This window comes from Etheostoma spectabile, chromosome 9, assembly GCF_008692095.1.
Source record: "Etheostoma spectabile isolate EspeVRDwgs_2016 chromosome 9, UIUC_Espe_1.0, whole genome shotgun sequence".
Classification (NCBI taxonomy): domain Eukaryota; kingdom Metazoa; phylum Chordata; class Actinopteri; order Perciformes; family Percidae; genus Etheostoma; species Etheostoma spectabile.
This window is the reverse complement of record NC_045741.1, coordinates 34,686,671-34,702,703: the sequence shown is the minus strand read 5'-3', so window position 1 is coordinate 34,702,703 and position 16,033 is coordinate 34,686,671. Positions and strand designations below refer to the sequence as shown.

The 16,033-nt window shown below is 41.1% G+C and overlaps 3 protein-coding genes across 4 annotated transcripts in view; all 3 read left to right on the top strand.

Moving 5' to 3' along the window:
* Positions 1-438: 438 nt before the first annotated feature.
* haus8 (HAUS augmin like complex subunit 8) lies at positions 439-5,856 on the top strand. The gene is made up of 10 exons (XM_032526895.1): positions 439-582; positions 1,009-1,073; positions 1,465-1,526; positions 1,775-1,901; positions 2,351-2,461; positions 2,546-2,649; positions 3,366-3,524; positions 3,967-4,108; positions 4,452-4,593; positions 5,537-5,856. The coding sequence occupies exons 1-10, from the start codon at positions 518-520 to the stop codon at positions 5,661-5,663; spliced, it is 1,104 nt and encodes a 367-aa protein (XP_032382786.1). The 5' UTR covers positions 439-517; the 3' UTR covers positions 5,664-5,856.
* Positions 5,857-6,128: 272 nt separating this feature from the next.
* sac3d1 (SAC3 domain containing 1) lies at positions 6,129-9,745 on the top strand. The gene is made up of 4 exons (XM_032527017.1): positions 6,129-6,232; positions 6,947-7,364; positions 8,100-8,382; positions 8,782-9,745. The coding sequence occupies exons 1-4, from the start codon at positions 6,204-6,206 to the stop codon at positions 9,246-9,248; spliced, it is 1,197 nt and encodes a 398-aa protein (XP_032382908.1). The 5' UTR covers positions 6,129-6,203; the 3' UTR covers positions 9,249-9,745.
* A 389-nt stretch (positions 9,746-10,134) lies between these two features.
* Positions 10,135-16,033, top strand: part of cpamd8 (C3 and PZP like alpha-2-macroglobulin domain containing 8) — a 42,157-nt gene continuing 36,258 nt past the window's right edge. Inside the window, exons 1-6 of one of the 2 annotated variants that reach the window (XM_032527015.1) lie at positions 10,135-10,908; positions 13,182-13,333; positions 13,858-13,880; positions 14,655-14,820; positions 15,229-15,281; positions 15,750-15,767. In XM_032527015.1, the coding sequence (XP_032382906.1) occupies positions 10,823-10,908; positions 13,182-13,333; positions 13,858-13,880; positions 14,655-14,820; positions 15,229-15,281; positions 15,750-15,767 (498 nt within the window). In that variant the 5' untranslated portion in view covers positions 10,135-10,822. The remainder of the gene's footprint in view (positions 10,909-13,181; positions 13,334-13,857; positions 13,881-14,654; positions 14,821-15,228; positions 15,282-15,749; positions 15,768-16,033) is intronic. The other variant, XM_032527016.1, reaches the window with a different exon arrangement.

The following is a 16,033-nucleotide window of genomic DNA, read 5'->3' as shown; positions in this document are numbered from 1 at the left end:
GCACCATTCCTTCCCTCTCTTCAAATGCTAGCATACTAGCCTATATATTTTTTGTAAATTCCAGTGCAGTGTTAATACCGTATACTTAAGAGTGTTTTTCATAACAATTTTTTAAATACATATTTTTGTCATTTTTGTGTTGTATTCTTTATTGGTTGGTGTTGTAACCTGAAAGCAAAGATTAGCAGGAGTCCAATTCCTTGTTTGTCTGCGCAAACATGGCCAATATGTCAACCTATGCTTGCTTTGCAATCCGCCACAAATGTACAAAAAAGAGGAAGAAGAGCGGAAAAACGAAACTGGAACCAGAGCGATGACAGAGAACGGATAAGGATTACAAGAAAGGCAAAGCTACAGGGTTGGAACTCCTGAACAGTAGGTGGCGGTATGCACCTACAACTTGTTTGCAATCCTCCATCAATCAAGGGAAGATGACAAGCGGAACAAACGTAAGTCTGCTTGTTTCTGCCGGTTACCAAAACTGGTGCACAGGCGGTTTACTCAAAATATTGTGACAATGGCGTCGAAAAGAACATCAACAGTGCCAAGCAGTTTTAAAAAAGCCTCCACCGAGGCTAAAAGGTAATTCTCGTCGTATTGTTTCCTTTCTTCTGAGCGGGTGTCACGTCATTCGCACATGTGTGGCAAGTAACATTTTCAGAGAATTTAATGTAGCTAGACAACATTTAGTTAACGCTAACACCCTATAGTTTTAAGTTTTATATTTTTTTTATTTACCAGAAACCAAACTTCACCTTTTCACACCGTTGGATCAGGCATATGGCTAATACGTAGCTAGGCCGTAAGCTAATACAAGTACAAGCCTTTATGTTCTTGTGAATTGTAACAATAAAGTGGCATAGCTACTGTAAGCTAGCTAACACTATACGTTAGCTTAGCTGGTTTTGCTCGCTTTCTAAATTAAGTCAACTTTTATTTTGTAGTTTGTGCTCTCCTTTTGTCTTCGCGTTATTAAATTTGCTGCTAAAACTGCTACTTTGTTTTTAGCTCGAAGAATGGGGGCAATGCTAATAAAGCGAGCGTCAGCGGAACTGGGAAGAAAAGTGTTAAACGTAAGTATTCGCATATGTTCACGTAAGTTATTTAACGTTCAAACAAACGTTCGTTGATTTGAGTAACGAGTAGTGCTGTCACTCATCAGGCATGAACAATATAGCTTAGTTATTCTTATGTCAACAATTCCCATGAAGTCTAAAGTATCTTCAAAAGTTCCTCTACAAGATTTACACAGACACGCCAACCTAAAAGCTGCTCAAATTATCTCGAATATAGCATCCCATTGATGAGAAGTCACAGCAGAGAACATATAAACTTTTTAACCATTTCTCTATCAATGCTATTCTGTCCACCATATAAATATGTTCCAAAATTGCTTAACTGAGTTTACTAAGCTTAATCAATGTATAAATTTGTCATTGTTAATGTCTTTTCATCAATCTTTAGCAAGTGGGACAATTGTCAAGTCTCGCTACATGCAGTCTGCTGAGAAGTCATCTCTTTCGAAGGTAGTGTAATTTTCTTTCTTTTTTTTAACAACTTTTCTATTTCAGTTTTTGTGTAACGTTTCAAACATGGTAATCCAACTGTTAGGTATTTTTACTTAGGAGATGGACCTAAACTGCCAATGTCCTGTAACATTTTTAAATGATTAGTCAAATTCTGTCCCCCTTGTCTCTATGCAGTTCAGTTGTCTGTCGTCACATTTTTGATGTTAACCATTTGTATCTCATTGCACCCCTATAACCATTTACAGAGTAACTCACTGACAAATGAGTCTATTGCTGTGCCACTGAGGCCTTCCTCACCTAAACCCAGTGGTGTCAAACCGAGAGTGGACACTCCACCCAGACGCTCGCTGGCCCCACAGGCTCTAACAACATGTAAGTACTTATTATGGTACTTCTTATTTGCACAGTTGTTCGTGATAGATAACTACATTTGTCATGTTAATGTGAAATTAAATCAAAAACTTGTGGTAAAACCTGGCTGTGCAAATACCTTTTTTAATTAATTCCCTCTGAGTTGAGATTGAGTCTGTAACAAAACATTGTTACATTACTTTTACATGTCATTTAGCTGACGCTTTTATCCAAGGCGACATACAATTCTTATATATCAGAGATTGAACGCCTCTGTAGCAACTAGGGGTTAAGTGTCTTGCTCAGGGACACATTGGTTAAAAAATCGCAGTGGGAATCAAACCCAGATCTCCCACACCAAAAGCACGTGTCATATCCACTGCGCCATCACCACCCCATCTGATCTATGAGTCTAAATGAGGACTAAATGTAACTTTTGCATATGTCTATCCATGTTATCTTCCCTACAGCAATGATGTCAAATGAAACGGCCCCTTCACTGCTTGGTAAAAGTATTCTACAGTCCACTTTCTCAGACGGACCATTCTTTCGACCAAGTTTTGATATTTCAGTAATTAAAGGTAAACTGATTTAAACTTTTAAAATGCTGAAAGTTATTTACAAATGAGTGTTTCCTTAACAATTTTTTCATCTGTCTCTCCAAGAAAAAACAATGATTGAAAATGCAGTAGAGCCCGAAAGAAATCCAGAGATTGAGAAGAGGGACATTGAGATGCAAACATTCCTACTGGCCTACCTCACAGCTAAGGTGAGTAAGTCTAAACCTATAAGTGTATCTGAAATGCTGAAAGGGGCTTCCAATGCATCGGCTTTGTTTACAAAGACATTTAAAATAATAAAACACTATCATCTTTAGTAGTTTTTTGGGACTTGTCTACTAGAGCTTGACCGATTAAAGGATTTTTAAGGCTGATACGATACAAATATTTGGTTATTAAAAAAAATCGAAATTCCGATATGTTAGCCGATATATATTTAAAAAAAAAAACGAGTAATAAAACTTAAACAGATTTCCCTAACATTAGTTATTTGCAGTTATTTATGAGTTATCACTAAAAGAATATAATAAGAATTTGTTTTATTGTCACAACAAGACAGAGTAACATCAAAATATATTAAAGTTCTGATAAATAAAATGGATAAAAATACAAACTTAAGATATAAAACTTAAAGTCCTTTGAACAAAAACACAGTAACAAAAAAATAATCAGTGTTGCCAACAGGGACGTTGTAGAGCGCCCTCTGGTGGACAAACTATACAACGCCAACGCTCATAACATGGTTGACTGGATCGGCCATTATAAATGCCGATACACATTATTTGGTAAATGCCTAATATCGGCCGATATATTGGTTGGGCTCTATTGTCCACTGTGATCTGTATGGAATAGACATCTTGTCCGAGTCCCATGCCATGCCATACCTTGACTGATCTGGTTTCATCTCTTTGTTGTTTGACTTAAGATGGAGAGCAATACTGCGAAGCTCAAGGCTGAGGCAGAGGCAAGGATCATGCAGGAGATGCAGGAAGAAGAGGCGTTGCATAATGAGGTCCAGGAGAAGAAACGTCAGTACCTCCTCATGGAGAAGGACAGCCTAGTGAACGAGCTGCTGGACTTACAGGTCAGGAAATCACCTCCTTTTGTTATTACCTTTTTTGATATGTAATCTGTCATAAAAAAAATATTTATTGCATGTTGAAATAGCCAAGTGAAAGTACATGCCTCTTTTTTCCAGTGTCATTGCTCACGATTGTAGACCTACATTTTAACTCCTTGTCAAGCAGCATCAAACGTATAGCTCCAAAATGTTTCTTACGTGATATTGCTTGCATGGCATTCATCACTGGAGACTCTTTGCTACTCTTGCATACTCGTGCTCCGTTGAGGCTTGTTGGGTCACCTCTGTGCTGATTCATATTAAGGTACAATCAAAACAGCTGGTGAATAGCTGCTTAACATGTTTTTTAGAATTGTATTTTTAAATATAAAAAAATGTGTGCATTGAGGGAAAGATGGCTTGAGTAAACGATTCTCATCCTACTAATAACATTATTTTCCGTCAGATTGCGGCTCTGACTCCCTTGGCAGAAACTGCCAAGCAGTTCACAAAGGACTACAAGTCTTTCGCCACAGCTGTTGACACCACCCGACATGAGCTGCCTGTCAAGAACTTCTACATTGACGGGGACAGAAAGGAATTTCTAGGTTGTTATTATGTTTAAAAGTTATAAAAAAAACTACCTTGTTATGAACTTGAATAACACTCCAAACTCAGCTATTCAGTTTCATCAGGACTTTGTGTACATGTTTTGATCATCTTGACCCTGGCAACTCGAGGTTTTTCCAGATATTGGTGTTCTGTAGAACATTATTGGTCTTATTAAGAAGTTAATTCTTAGAATTTATTTTAAATTGTGTATCTTTTAATCATTATATGTAACCTTAGCTGTGTGTACTGCTGTAAATGTCACATTAAATGGGTTTTTATGTATTTTGCAGGAACTTAATTGTTATTATAATGAGATCTACCTGTATCTGCCCATTTTAGATAAAGCTGGGAATTGCCTGAAGGAGAGTGAGAAGTTGCTAATGGAGTGCACAGAGGGAGATCAGAAGGACAACAGCACTTGTCTAGAGTGCCTTCGGGACATGAAAACAACATCAAAGAACATCAGCCAGCAGCTGTCAGGGTAGGCACATACAATAAATAGAGAACTTGTCTTTTTGAAAGTGCTGATACTGAATACATTTTGTTTCCCTCTTATTCCTTCCTGGAGGATTTTGACATTGAGATAGTAGGCTCGTTCGAGATGAGCCAGGTGTGCGCAGAATCGATCACCGGCGATTGCCGCCCGTTGCATGCCGGTTAGATTTGTGTCCGACTCGATCCCAACTTGCTCTGACATCGTGCACACGTAGGCAAAGATAATCTCACGAGAGCAAGGCGGCCGCAGTTCTAAGACGCAGGCAGCGCAGTTGCTTTTCACCGACTGCAAGACCCAGGCAGACCCAGAGCATGCTGGGAAACGCCGGCCTCTCATTGATTGGTTCAGAATCGACTCAACATGATGACGTTTTATATAACATTTTTACTTTTTTTGAATCAGAGAGAATATAACTGCTATTTGTCTGCTTTAAAGGCTTATTCTGTACAGAACACATGTTGTGTGGCTGATAGTGACGTTAGAAGTCAGAGAGACAAATCCGTTCAGATCACTGGTCATCTACAGTCTGTTGTTAATTAAAATCAGCAACAGATTGCATGTAGAACATTTTGAGAGCTTCTGTTTCATAATTAAAACAACTAGAGACTGTGTACCAGCTGATATGTGGGTCTGATTATGTTTTATTAAATTGGAATCGGACCACAGTGTTTTTGTCACTTCCTGTTCAGTTTGAAGGCTGCTGAAATCTTCTGGAAACTATCCGACTTTACCGCAGCTTTTTGTCACCACCCCATGCTGCTGCCGCCTGCTCTTGTCCTCTTTACAGACGAGGCGCAGTTCATCTCAAACGAGCCTAGTTACTTTTAAAGAATTGAATCCTGGCACACATTCAGCATCCCCTAAAAATGCATCCTGACTTTGACCATGCTGACTTTTATTCAAACATGGGTGTTTTCCATTTTCCTAGTACATTCTCAGAGCTGCTGGAGCTGTCATCGTTGGCCTGTCGCCACACAATCCATGTACAGCAGGCCACGGAGGAAGAACAGCTCGGCACTGCACGAATCCACCAGCTCTACTGCCCCAAAAAATGAAGAATACCACACAGCATGGGATATGCAGTCTCCCTGTTTTCCCAGTTTACATATATTTGCATCATTCATGTTTTGCATGGTATGTATACTGTCTGATTTCTTTGCAACTGTATTATATCTTGTAAATGTTGACTAATAATTTTTATAGATTGAAAATGTGTTATTACACAATAAAGATATAAATTAACAAAGATGATGGGTATGGGTAGTCCAGTTTTATGTCGTTTTAAATACAGTTGCAAATGTAATATCTAAACCTGAATATTGTCTTGCTTCTGGAGGGAAAAAAAAATGTGTAAGCAGAGTTATACGAGTTAGGCAATTTATTACAATTGGATCTAACACGAGGCACAAACGGAGGCTTGTTTTACACGTTTTGAAATAATGAAACAATAATACTTAGGCACGTATAATTTAATTCAAAGACTTTGCCTTCAACTGTATATAAGCTGAACATGCCGTCGGAGGATGTGACGTTACGTCTACGCCACAATTTCTATTGGCTGATTCTGGATAGTGACGCCCAGTCTTCAAGGACCAATGAACCGCCGGAGTGCGCCTCGTCGCATGTGAGTACATGGGTTTTATTTCACTGAAATATGAAGCATTTCGTTGAAAATTGATTCCAAAGCAAAGTTTTCTATTATGTTGACCAGTTGCTTCTTGTAGCTTACGTAATGCTCGATAGTGGGAACGCCATTCGCACGATATCTGTCAGTAGAAGCTAAGTTGGCTAGCTAACTGTCGAAGCTAATAGACTAGTGTTAACTGGTAGTATAACGTTAGTCACCAGTAGGCACTACCACTACGTTTTAGCGACTAATTGGTAAAACGTTGCCGTTGTGTCCTTTGTTGTCTCATAGTAGTGAACACGAACAAAGACGTCAGACAGCGCTAACGTGACATTACGACTGGAAAAACGAAATGCAGCTCACTTAACGCTAGCTAACTCAATTGAAATGCAGTGGTACACGCATAAGCTTTACTTAAAATAACATCTGTTGATGTGCCGTTTCATGACAACGCTATAAAGTTAGCTAAAGAATAGGCGAGTAAGAAAAAACAAGTTAGCATACTGCACTCCCAGTACTGTAAGATACAAGTAACGTTTAAATCTGTTTTGTGTTACACAAAGAAATATAAAACTACAGAAAAAGGGTAGCCATACCCAGTCAGAGCAGAATGATGTGTCAGTGGGTACAGGCTGTTGGTGTAACTAGGGGAGAAGCAGTCTTTGTATCTGGTGGACTACATTTTCAGCCAACCTGTTTCCCCTCAAGCAGCTCTCTCTCTCAGAGGAGGGGTGCACCAGCAGGAGGAGAATGGAGACAGAGGAAAGCAGAACAGTGGCGAGGCCAAGGCAAAGCACAGGCGAGAGAGGTGGTGGAGGATGAGAGTTGTGAACAGCATGGAAAAGAAGCCGTGCCCATGGGGACCTGCCAGACCATGTGCCCTGCTCGTGAGCTGCAGGACCGCGAGGTGCAGAACCGCCTTCACCGTTTTGAGATGTTGGCAGGCACAGAAAGAGATCGACGGCCCAGGGGAGACCCTTTGCGGGCTGTCAAAGAGTATTCCAGACCTGCAGCTGGAAAAGACTCAACAAACCCCACTGACCTCCGTCCACCTGCTGTGTTGCTGAAGACTGTGTGTTACCTTATTGATGACATTGCTGCGTCCCCTCGCCTGCACCAATGGACTGAGGCAAGTAGCATTTCCCCAGTCTCTGATTTTACTGTTGTCAGTTAGACCTTGGAAAACTCTTACATTAACATATAATTGGAACTTTTGGCATCATACACACACTTGATGAAGTTTTACTTTACTGTAACACACAGTTAGCCAGCACAGCTTCATGTAACCATCCTTCAAAACAACATGCATGTCCAGCAACCTATTCTTTAGAGCAGGGGTCTTCAACCTTTTTTTAAGCCAAGGACTTCTTAACTGAAAGAAAGACGGAGCCTCTCTTTCAGTTAAGGAGTCCTTAGGAGTGTGGGGGGGAGACACCCCCCCCCCCCACATTGTTTAAAATGAAACTGCATATCTTATCGGGAGGCGTCTGGTGATTCCCACCCCTAATATCCATCCATAGTCATCCACTTATCCGGCAATAAGTAAATATTTGGCTTTTGGACACACAGTATAACGCACAAGCTGTATGTAAAGATATCTAGAAACTTTGTAGACATATTTACATACAGCTTGTATGATGTAAAAATTATTCAGCAACCAGTGGCCATAGAATTTACGTTTTAATATCTTTTGCAAGATGAAGCATTAGAATTTAAGGATTTAGGCTGGTAAATTTTATTGTAATATGGCTAATTTTTTACAAGCCCAGTAAGAACACTTAAATATTGTAGTTGCAATAATGAATACAGAAAAATAACTCTTCACAACATATAGTATGGTAACAAAATGCAACTTATCTTCCAGGTGTACAGCTTTGTCTTTGATCGGCTGCGTGGCGTGAAGCAGGACATGATCATCCAGAGGGTTTCTGGGTTGAACTGTGTGGCTATTTTAGAGCGGACAGTGCGTTTCCTTATCTATGCCTCTTATCGGCTTTGCGGTGAGCCCGTGCGGCTCTACGACCCGCGCATTAACGACACACACCTACAGGAGAGTCTGAGCTGGCTGTTGGATTGCTACTCAACTGAAACAGGACCACATCCCAACCAGGAAGAGTTCCAAGCTCTTGGTCTGCTGTACAACTTGGGTTGGTCACTGTTTTTTTTTTTTTTTTATTGTTTAGTACAACTTTTTGCTTTGGTGTATTTACATCCCTGTTTGAACATCATATAAATAAGCAGGCTATTGATGCAAAGGTTTGATGAAAAGGTTTAAGCAGTCCTTCCTTGAATAATTTACTATTGGCAACATAGTGTAACCCCAGTCAGTTGTTTTCATACAGGAAGAAGAGATTTTGTAAACCTTATACTCAACGGCAGGCATGCTAGAGCCTGCATATTATCTGTAGCTCTTTCTGTTCTCAGCAGATACCAAACTCATGATTTTTGAAAGATATTTTAAAAGCTGGTCACCTGAAAGGCGTTCTTCCGACATGATTAAGATAATTTCTTCTGCATGCTTTCTTTTTTTCCCCTGTCTCCCCCAGGTTCAACGCGTGCCACTCAGCACATTATGGAGCTCTCTGAACGGCTCCGCAGATCTCCTGCCATAACCCTCGCTCTTTCCATCAACCGAGCTTTTCTGGAGCGAAACCCCGTGCGTATGCTCCGATTGGCTCGGAGGTTGAACTTCATACAGGGCTGTGCTCTGCACCGTCACCTGGTGACGTGTCGAAGAGATCTACTGCTAATATACAGCCACGGATACTGCAGCCGCAACTGTCGCTTTCCTCTTGACGGACTGGCTCAGCTCTTGTCCTTAGACACGCCACTCGCAGCGCGACTCTGTCAGACGTACGGAATGGAGGTTAATCAGGGCAACCAGTTGGTTTTCTCCAAGGCTGCTTTCACTGAGCCAGAGAAGGGGAAACTGCATTGTAAAATGTATCACAACATAGTAGCAGAGAAACAGAGAGAACTCAGTATTGGGAACATCATTCACGGTTGCATTTGACAAATAAAAAGAGTAAATGAGTAATACAAGCAATGCTTGGTACCCGTAGGGTGTGCTCCTGTTCCTCCACAGGGAGATCAGTGCCACTAAAGTCTAGTTTAATAACACTTCTGCAGGGGTTTCATCTTTCTGCTCTTTATCTTATTGGATTTGAGCCTTGGGGCGTCTTTCTAGGACACATGTTCAACATAAGGGTCAGGGATTGAATGCTGTGCCACGCTCCACCTGAGAAAGGCTGAACTCTGAGAAATGTCCCCTCTTGGTTCTGGAGGTGCTTTTTTTAAATTCTGATCATGGTCACTCTGTGCCTGATTTCCATTAAGATGTGAATTTCTTTTATATTGTTACCAATCATTTTCCTGATTAAATGTTATCTTAATATCATAGTTTTATTTTTTTTCAAAATTTCATGAAATCTGCTGTGCAACAATGTTTCATTTTATTCTTAATAATGCAGTACCTCAGATGTATTTAAATAAATATTTTGTTACCTAAAAGAAATGTCTTGGTCCTTCTTTGAACTCAGAGAGACCTAATGGCATCTAAGCTCTTTAACCACTTGAGGGCAGCAGATATCTGTAGAGGGCATCAACCTACCTCACTCCACATTTTAATGGAAACACGCATTTCATAAGCCAACCATAAATGATTTGCTAGATTACATTACATAAACATAATCGGAAAGGAGCTGGATAAAGACTTATTTTACCAGTCTCAGATGAGACAACAAACAGAAATAGACAAGACTGTCGGTCCGTTAACAGACACAGAGAGAGAGAGAGAAAAAAAAGAGTCAAGTATGAGAAGAAGTGATTAAAACGTGGTGTTGTTTCTCCAAACTGTTTTTTAGTGATGTTTTCCAACGCAAAAGGAACCAGTTGTAGCCGGTCTTCATCTTCTGAGATGTCAGCTGGACCTGAAGTATGTGCAATGTGCAGGTAATTTATGGCTCTGAACAGCGGCGGGCTCCGGGCCGCTGCGCACACTGGGGTTAGTCATGCTCTCGCAGCACAGAAGTGAGAGGAGCTATTGAAGTGAATGAAGTGCAGCCAGACGCAGACCGCCTCCTGGCTCTCTGCTGTAGGAGCACGGAAACCATTAAAAAAACAAAACATCCACCGACTTAAAAGAGATCACCAAGCACGATCGGGGCAACAAAAGTGGCACGGATTTTACAAACGTTTATTTACAGGGACGTTTGTGCTCTCTGGAGTGGGAGGACGCTCACAATTTGTAATGCTGAAATATGAGAGAACGGAACCGGGGCGGGTGAAGGCACATGGGAGAGGACTGTGCGTGTACTCGGGGCTCTAAGAGGAAGAAAAAAAAAAAAAAAAAAAAAGTTGCTTGGAACTGGATTTGGCGAAGTGGGATGATTACAAAAAGTTGATCTTTGGTTCCGGACGAAGCATTGCACAGAGCTACCATGCCAACCAACCTCAATGGATAGAGAGACCGAGAGAGTAGACGCAGACTGTTAGGTTTTCATTTAACTTCTCATTAGAGTTGGAAGACCCCAAACTCCTTCAGAGGGGAGAGCTGATATCCAGCAAATCTGGGTTACTGAGGCCAACATGTTGCGGTGGTCTCTGACAGCTTTGAGTCTTTCATGGACTTTGTTCATCTGCAACGTGAGCAGAAGTTCTGCACAAGAAAGACCGTAAGTTGCATGTGTTGTCTTTTAAATGTGGTGCTTTTCCTTGAAACTCACTACAAGCACTTCCGATGCTCTCAATCGGGAATTGTAATTTACAAAACTTTTAAGTTTTAAATAAAATGCAGAAGAAAAAAAGTGGTCACAGAAACATTTAGCATATATATGCTGCGAACATCATTTTCATTGTTTGTAATATTGACTGCATAATAAATATGTTGTAATCTGCGAACTTGTCTTAGTGTTTGGAAATATGTAAGGATTTCATGTTTTTAACGATTATGACTTTATACAATCCATCACAACACCTTGCCATTCTTGTTTTCTTCAGTTTTTCATTCTCTGCTGTGTCATTGGACCTGAGAGCATTCACACAGTCATATTGAGAGGTAGTCTGCTCTGCTAGTTTTTATTTTGTGATGCCCGGAATATGCATCTTTCAGAGAGGGTTTCTCATCCTTATTGAGATAAAGACAAATATTCAAGTAGTAGCAGTATCCTGGTTTGTTCACTTTATCCCTCCAGACCCATGAGGCAAAACAGGTCAAATAGACTTTTGTCCCTTTGGTGTCATCAGTCATGCGGTTGTAGCTGCTTGGGAGCTCAATGCTGACCTTGAGAGTTGTGTTAATGGTACAGGGTTGTAAGTAATTCTTCCAAGGTAGTCCAGGGGGGAGCGGTTGAGTTTAGCTTTATGTAGTGAATTCAAATTTACTGACCAATGCATGCTTGATTTACAATAGAGAGTTTAAATCTTTCTCATGTTATACAACTCAGCTGAGGGTGACATTTGGGCAAAAAGGCTTAGAACATAAAACCATGTGACTGAACTGAAAAGAACTGGCTGTTTAAAGACTTCACCCACAAGAGTTAGCACAAATCCTTCTCAGGCCCTGACCAGCTCAAGAATGAGAACTGAGTACATCAAGCCATGTGATTGAAATAAGCATGGCCTCCACCACCTGATCCGGGCTCATCCGAGAGCTGGTTAAACTCACTTTAGATCAAACGCCCAGAGTCAATTTCCTCGTATTATCTTCCTTCTCCAGAAGCCTTATTTTCCAGGGGATTTTCTCATGACTCTCTCTCTCTCTCTCAGGAACTGCTGCCTCCGGCTGTAATGTTGTGGTGTTGTAATGCCAACCACCTGATCTTTCTCTCAGGCGTGCAATTGGGTTTGGGCTCAAGGCTTTGCTCACTCCTAATTTGTGTGATCTTCAGCTAAGTTTTCTGGGGATGCATTGGTCTATTTGCTTTCCAAAATTAGAGTTTGTGTGACATGGTCAGGACTGAAACAAACAGATTAATTCAGTGTATATTGTTACATAGGCTCCCACATGTGGGTGGCATCATTCATTTGGGATTGGGTCTTTTCTCAAATGAAGTAACTTTTTGAACTTCAACACATCATTTGGTGAATTCTTTTATCAACTTCTCCACACGCCCTTACATAACCCTGAACAGACCACACTACTAATTTAGTTAATCGGGACCACCTAAAGCTGGAGCTTTGGGTCTAGAAAGTGCTTTACAAATAAATGGTCATATTATTATATCTGTGTTACCGGAGAGCTATAGTTCCTCAGCGCCAGATGGCATATTCTTTCATCCAAATAAAACTTAAATTGGGATTTTTTTCTTCATTCAGACTGTTGATAAGCATCAAAGAAGGACCTTTGCTCTGTGGCCTCAGTGACAAGGCTTCTTGCATCAATTAAATGTCAGAGTGACTGTGTGGAATCTCCATCATTGTTTTTTCAAAACACACGCCAAGGTTCTGTCACATGTGCCAGACCACCCAAAGAGAACACTAGAGCAGAAAGCTCAATGGCCAACAGGTACTGTGTCCCTGGTAAACGTTGCAATTAAACCTGATCTTGCTGCACAAATCCATGAGGAATGTCCCTGTTTGTAATCGTTTGTGTGTTTTGTTATGCATGTGTGTGTGTGCGGGTCAGGGAGGAAGCGAGAAACAGCAAGACAGAAATGTGAATTTATGCTCAGTTCACATGTTTGACTTCTTGCAAGATAACACTATAATTACATACACTTAAAGTGGTAAGTGGTAGCATAAGAGGTGCAATTCATATTTCATCATATGCAGCATATATTTAGCTCTGTCCTCATGTCTCGTTATTCTCTGACCTCGACTTCATCTCCTGCCCACACCTCTCTCTCTGTTTTGCCCCTTCTACTTTTTATCCTCCTCTGTGTACTCTCATGTCCTCTGCTCTCTTGCCATCTTTCCTTCCCCTTGCTTTGCCTTGCTCTTCTCACAGGGGTTATCTGGTTGCTGCACCCTCGGTGTTTCGAGCAGGCGTAGAGGAGAGCGTGAGCGTAACCATCTTTAATGCAAAAGCAGAAACGCGCGTCCAGGTGCAGCTGACAGTGAAGGGACAGACGGTCGCCCACAGCCACGGCTCAGTGCTCGGTGAGAACAGCGCTAAGGTTACACTGGCACAATGCATCACTTTTAGAGAGAAAACTCGCACCAACAAATTGAGCTATGAGACACCTATTATCTTTATTTATTATTTATTTAACGGATGTAGCAGACATGCTGGCAAAAACATAGACGTATACTGAAGAGCACACACAACGTGAGCCCGATTGACCTTTGCCCTCACTGTGTGCTCCTGCCCAGCTATGCTGTTCGTAGACATGATCTTCGATTGGGGGCATCAGTTCAGCCCATCCCACCAGCCACTTAGTGTATACAGTGTGTGATTTGTTTGACAGCACCATTAATAGATGGTGCTTGCACGATCTCAGAGTGGCATAGAGACAGGCTGCAGCTGGATTTCCTTCTAACCCAGGGTGAACACCTCCAGGCAAACTCAACCACAGTGTAGTAGCTCTCATAACCACTGCATGTTAATGGTATTATATACAGATTAACTGAAATACAAGAATATGAAAATCCCACATTAAAATATCTCGTTGTTTCCATTTTAGACAAAGGCACCATCAAACTGAAGGTGAGTCTGTTCAACTTGGTTCTCATTTGTCTTCCTCAGCAGTGGTCTATAGTAATATGCATGCTACTTTCCAGAGATGTCTAAAATGCACGGCGCTGTTTAGCAGTGACAGCTGCACAGTAGTGAGAGCCCCTTGTCCGTTGTGTGCACATTCCTCAGGCAACATGCAAATCAACACTAACATTATTTGTAATGCAACATCTGTCTCTGCTCATTCATTGAGAATAAGGTAACAGCCTCAATATAATGTGCAACAGCTGTTGACGTGCACGTATGATCCGCCGCCCCCGAAGGCTGGAATAGATCAATCTAGTATACACAACTCGATTCTGTCTGTCTGTCTGTCTGTCTGTCTGTCTGTCTGTCTCTCTCTCTCTCTCTCGCTCTCTCGCTCTCTCGCTCTCTCGCTCTCTCGCTCTCTCTCTCTCTCTCGCTCTAGCTCTAGCTCTCTATCTCCTCCCTGTAACCTCCACCCTCATTCTCGTGAAATACAGTCATGTTTAGTGTGCTGTGTTATAGCTTGGCATCTTCCTCTGGTGTTTAAATGTAGTTTTTTGTTGTTATGCTGTAGCTTAACTTCTATAAAAGTTGTATAAAGATTTGTTAAAACAAGGTAAATTGTGTACAGCAGCCTAGAGTAAACATTTCAAATTTACCTAATTTACTTTTTTAGTTAAATCCAGCCCTTGTGTTTGTGTGTGTGTGTGTGTGGTGTGTGTGTGTGTGTGTGTGTGTGTGTGTGTGTGTGTGTGTGTGTGTTGTGTGTGTGTCCAGGTTCCCTCGGGGCTAAGAGGCCAGGCCCATCTGAAGGTGTGGGGGAACCGTCACCTCACAGAGGAAGGCTACATCTTCCACAACTACACCACCGTCACAGTGGAGAGCAAGGGCACAACTGTCTTCGTCCAGACTGACAAGCCCGTCTACAAACCCAAACATAAAGGTTCCCTCATAGTGCACCTAATAGTTAATCACTGCACAGAAATGCAGATAACCAAGGCTAATATTTTGTAGAGTTTTGTCATAGAATCAAATTTGGTTTAAGAAAATCAGCCAAAAGAGGCTGTCATGATGGATTCAAACTGAAGCTCAAAGATGAAAATAAGCGCTGTGATTATGTGATCCTGGTAGGTGTTATGGTGTATTCCGATTGGAATATAGCATTTTAATCCATCAAACAAATTAAGATGATTAAAGATTAAGATTAAGATTTTTAAATTTGGTCCATGATGGGCCACATTCATTGATCCATACAGAAATACTAGTAAATGTTTTTACACATGAAGGTGTTAATTTTAAAATGATACAAACCTGCTGTATTTTACAATACTCTTTCTTTTTCTGCCTTTAGTGTTCATCAATGTCTACACTGTGACCCCCGACCTGAGGCCGGTAAATGACAAGGTAATTTTGTTTCCAAATCTGTGTTGACGTTATAAAATTCACACATTACCATTTTTACCATATGACTTTGGCAATAGAATGACAAAATATTTAGCATGAACATACTTTTCTATCTCTAATTGCTGGAATTAAAGAGGAGAAACCTGGTCTGTCGTGAATGCAGAGCAATGTCCAGTTACCTATTTACAGGAGCTAAGCTAGAGTCCTTCCTCTCGTGGAATGTTAGCAAAGGCTCCAAATATACTGTGCAACTGTGCAGACAGAAGGTTTATTGATGTTTGCAGCTATAAAGTGAGTATTGCTGCTGGTACAGCGCAATACTCACTCTCACAGATTGATGATTGTTGGATAAGGAACGAGTTGGAGAAGCGTTGGGAAGAGGCTTAGGATCCTCTCTCGGCTTCACAGGTTGTATCTAATTCATAATGTTTTGCTCTTGTCTTTCTCTTTTTTCATTTTATTTTGCAGATTGAGGCGTATGTTTTGGTGAGTGGAAGCTGGCAGGACCACCCAGGGGACAGTGGCAATTTTAATTCCCAGCCTGGTCGAAGATTACAGAGCAGAAGTCAGGGCTGCTCACCTAGATAACAGGGTGCTCTTTGGAACAGTACAAGGATAAACAGCATGAAAGAAACCTCTTCCCTTCTTGGCTCTTGGTTTTGTCTTTATCAATCCCCCCCCTACACAACTCCACACACACACTGTGTCTCCCTCTCTCATCCTTACTTCCCATGTTCATTTATTGTCTCTGT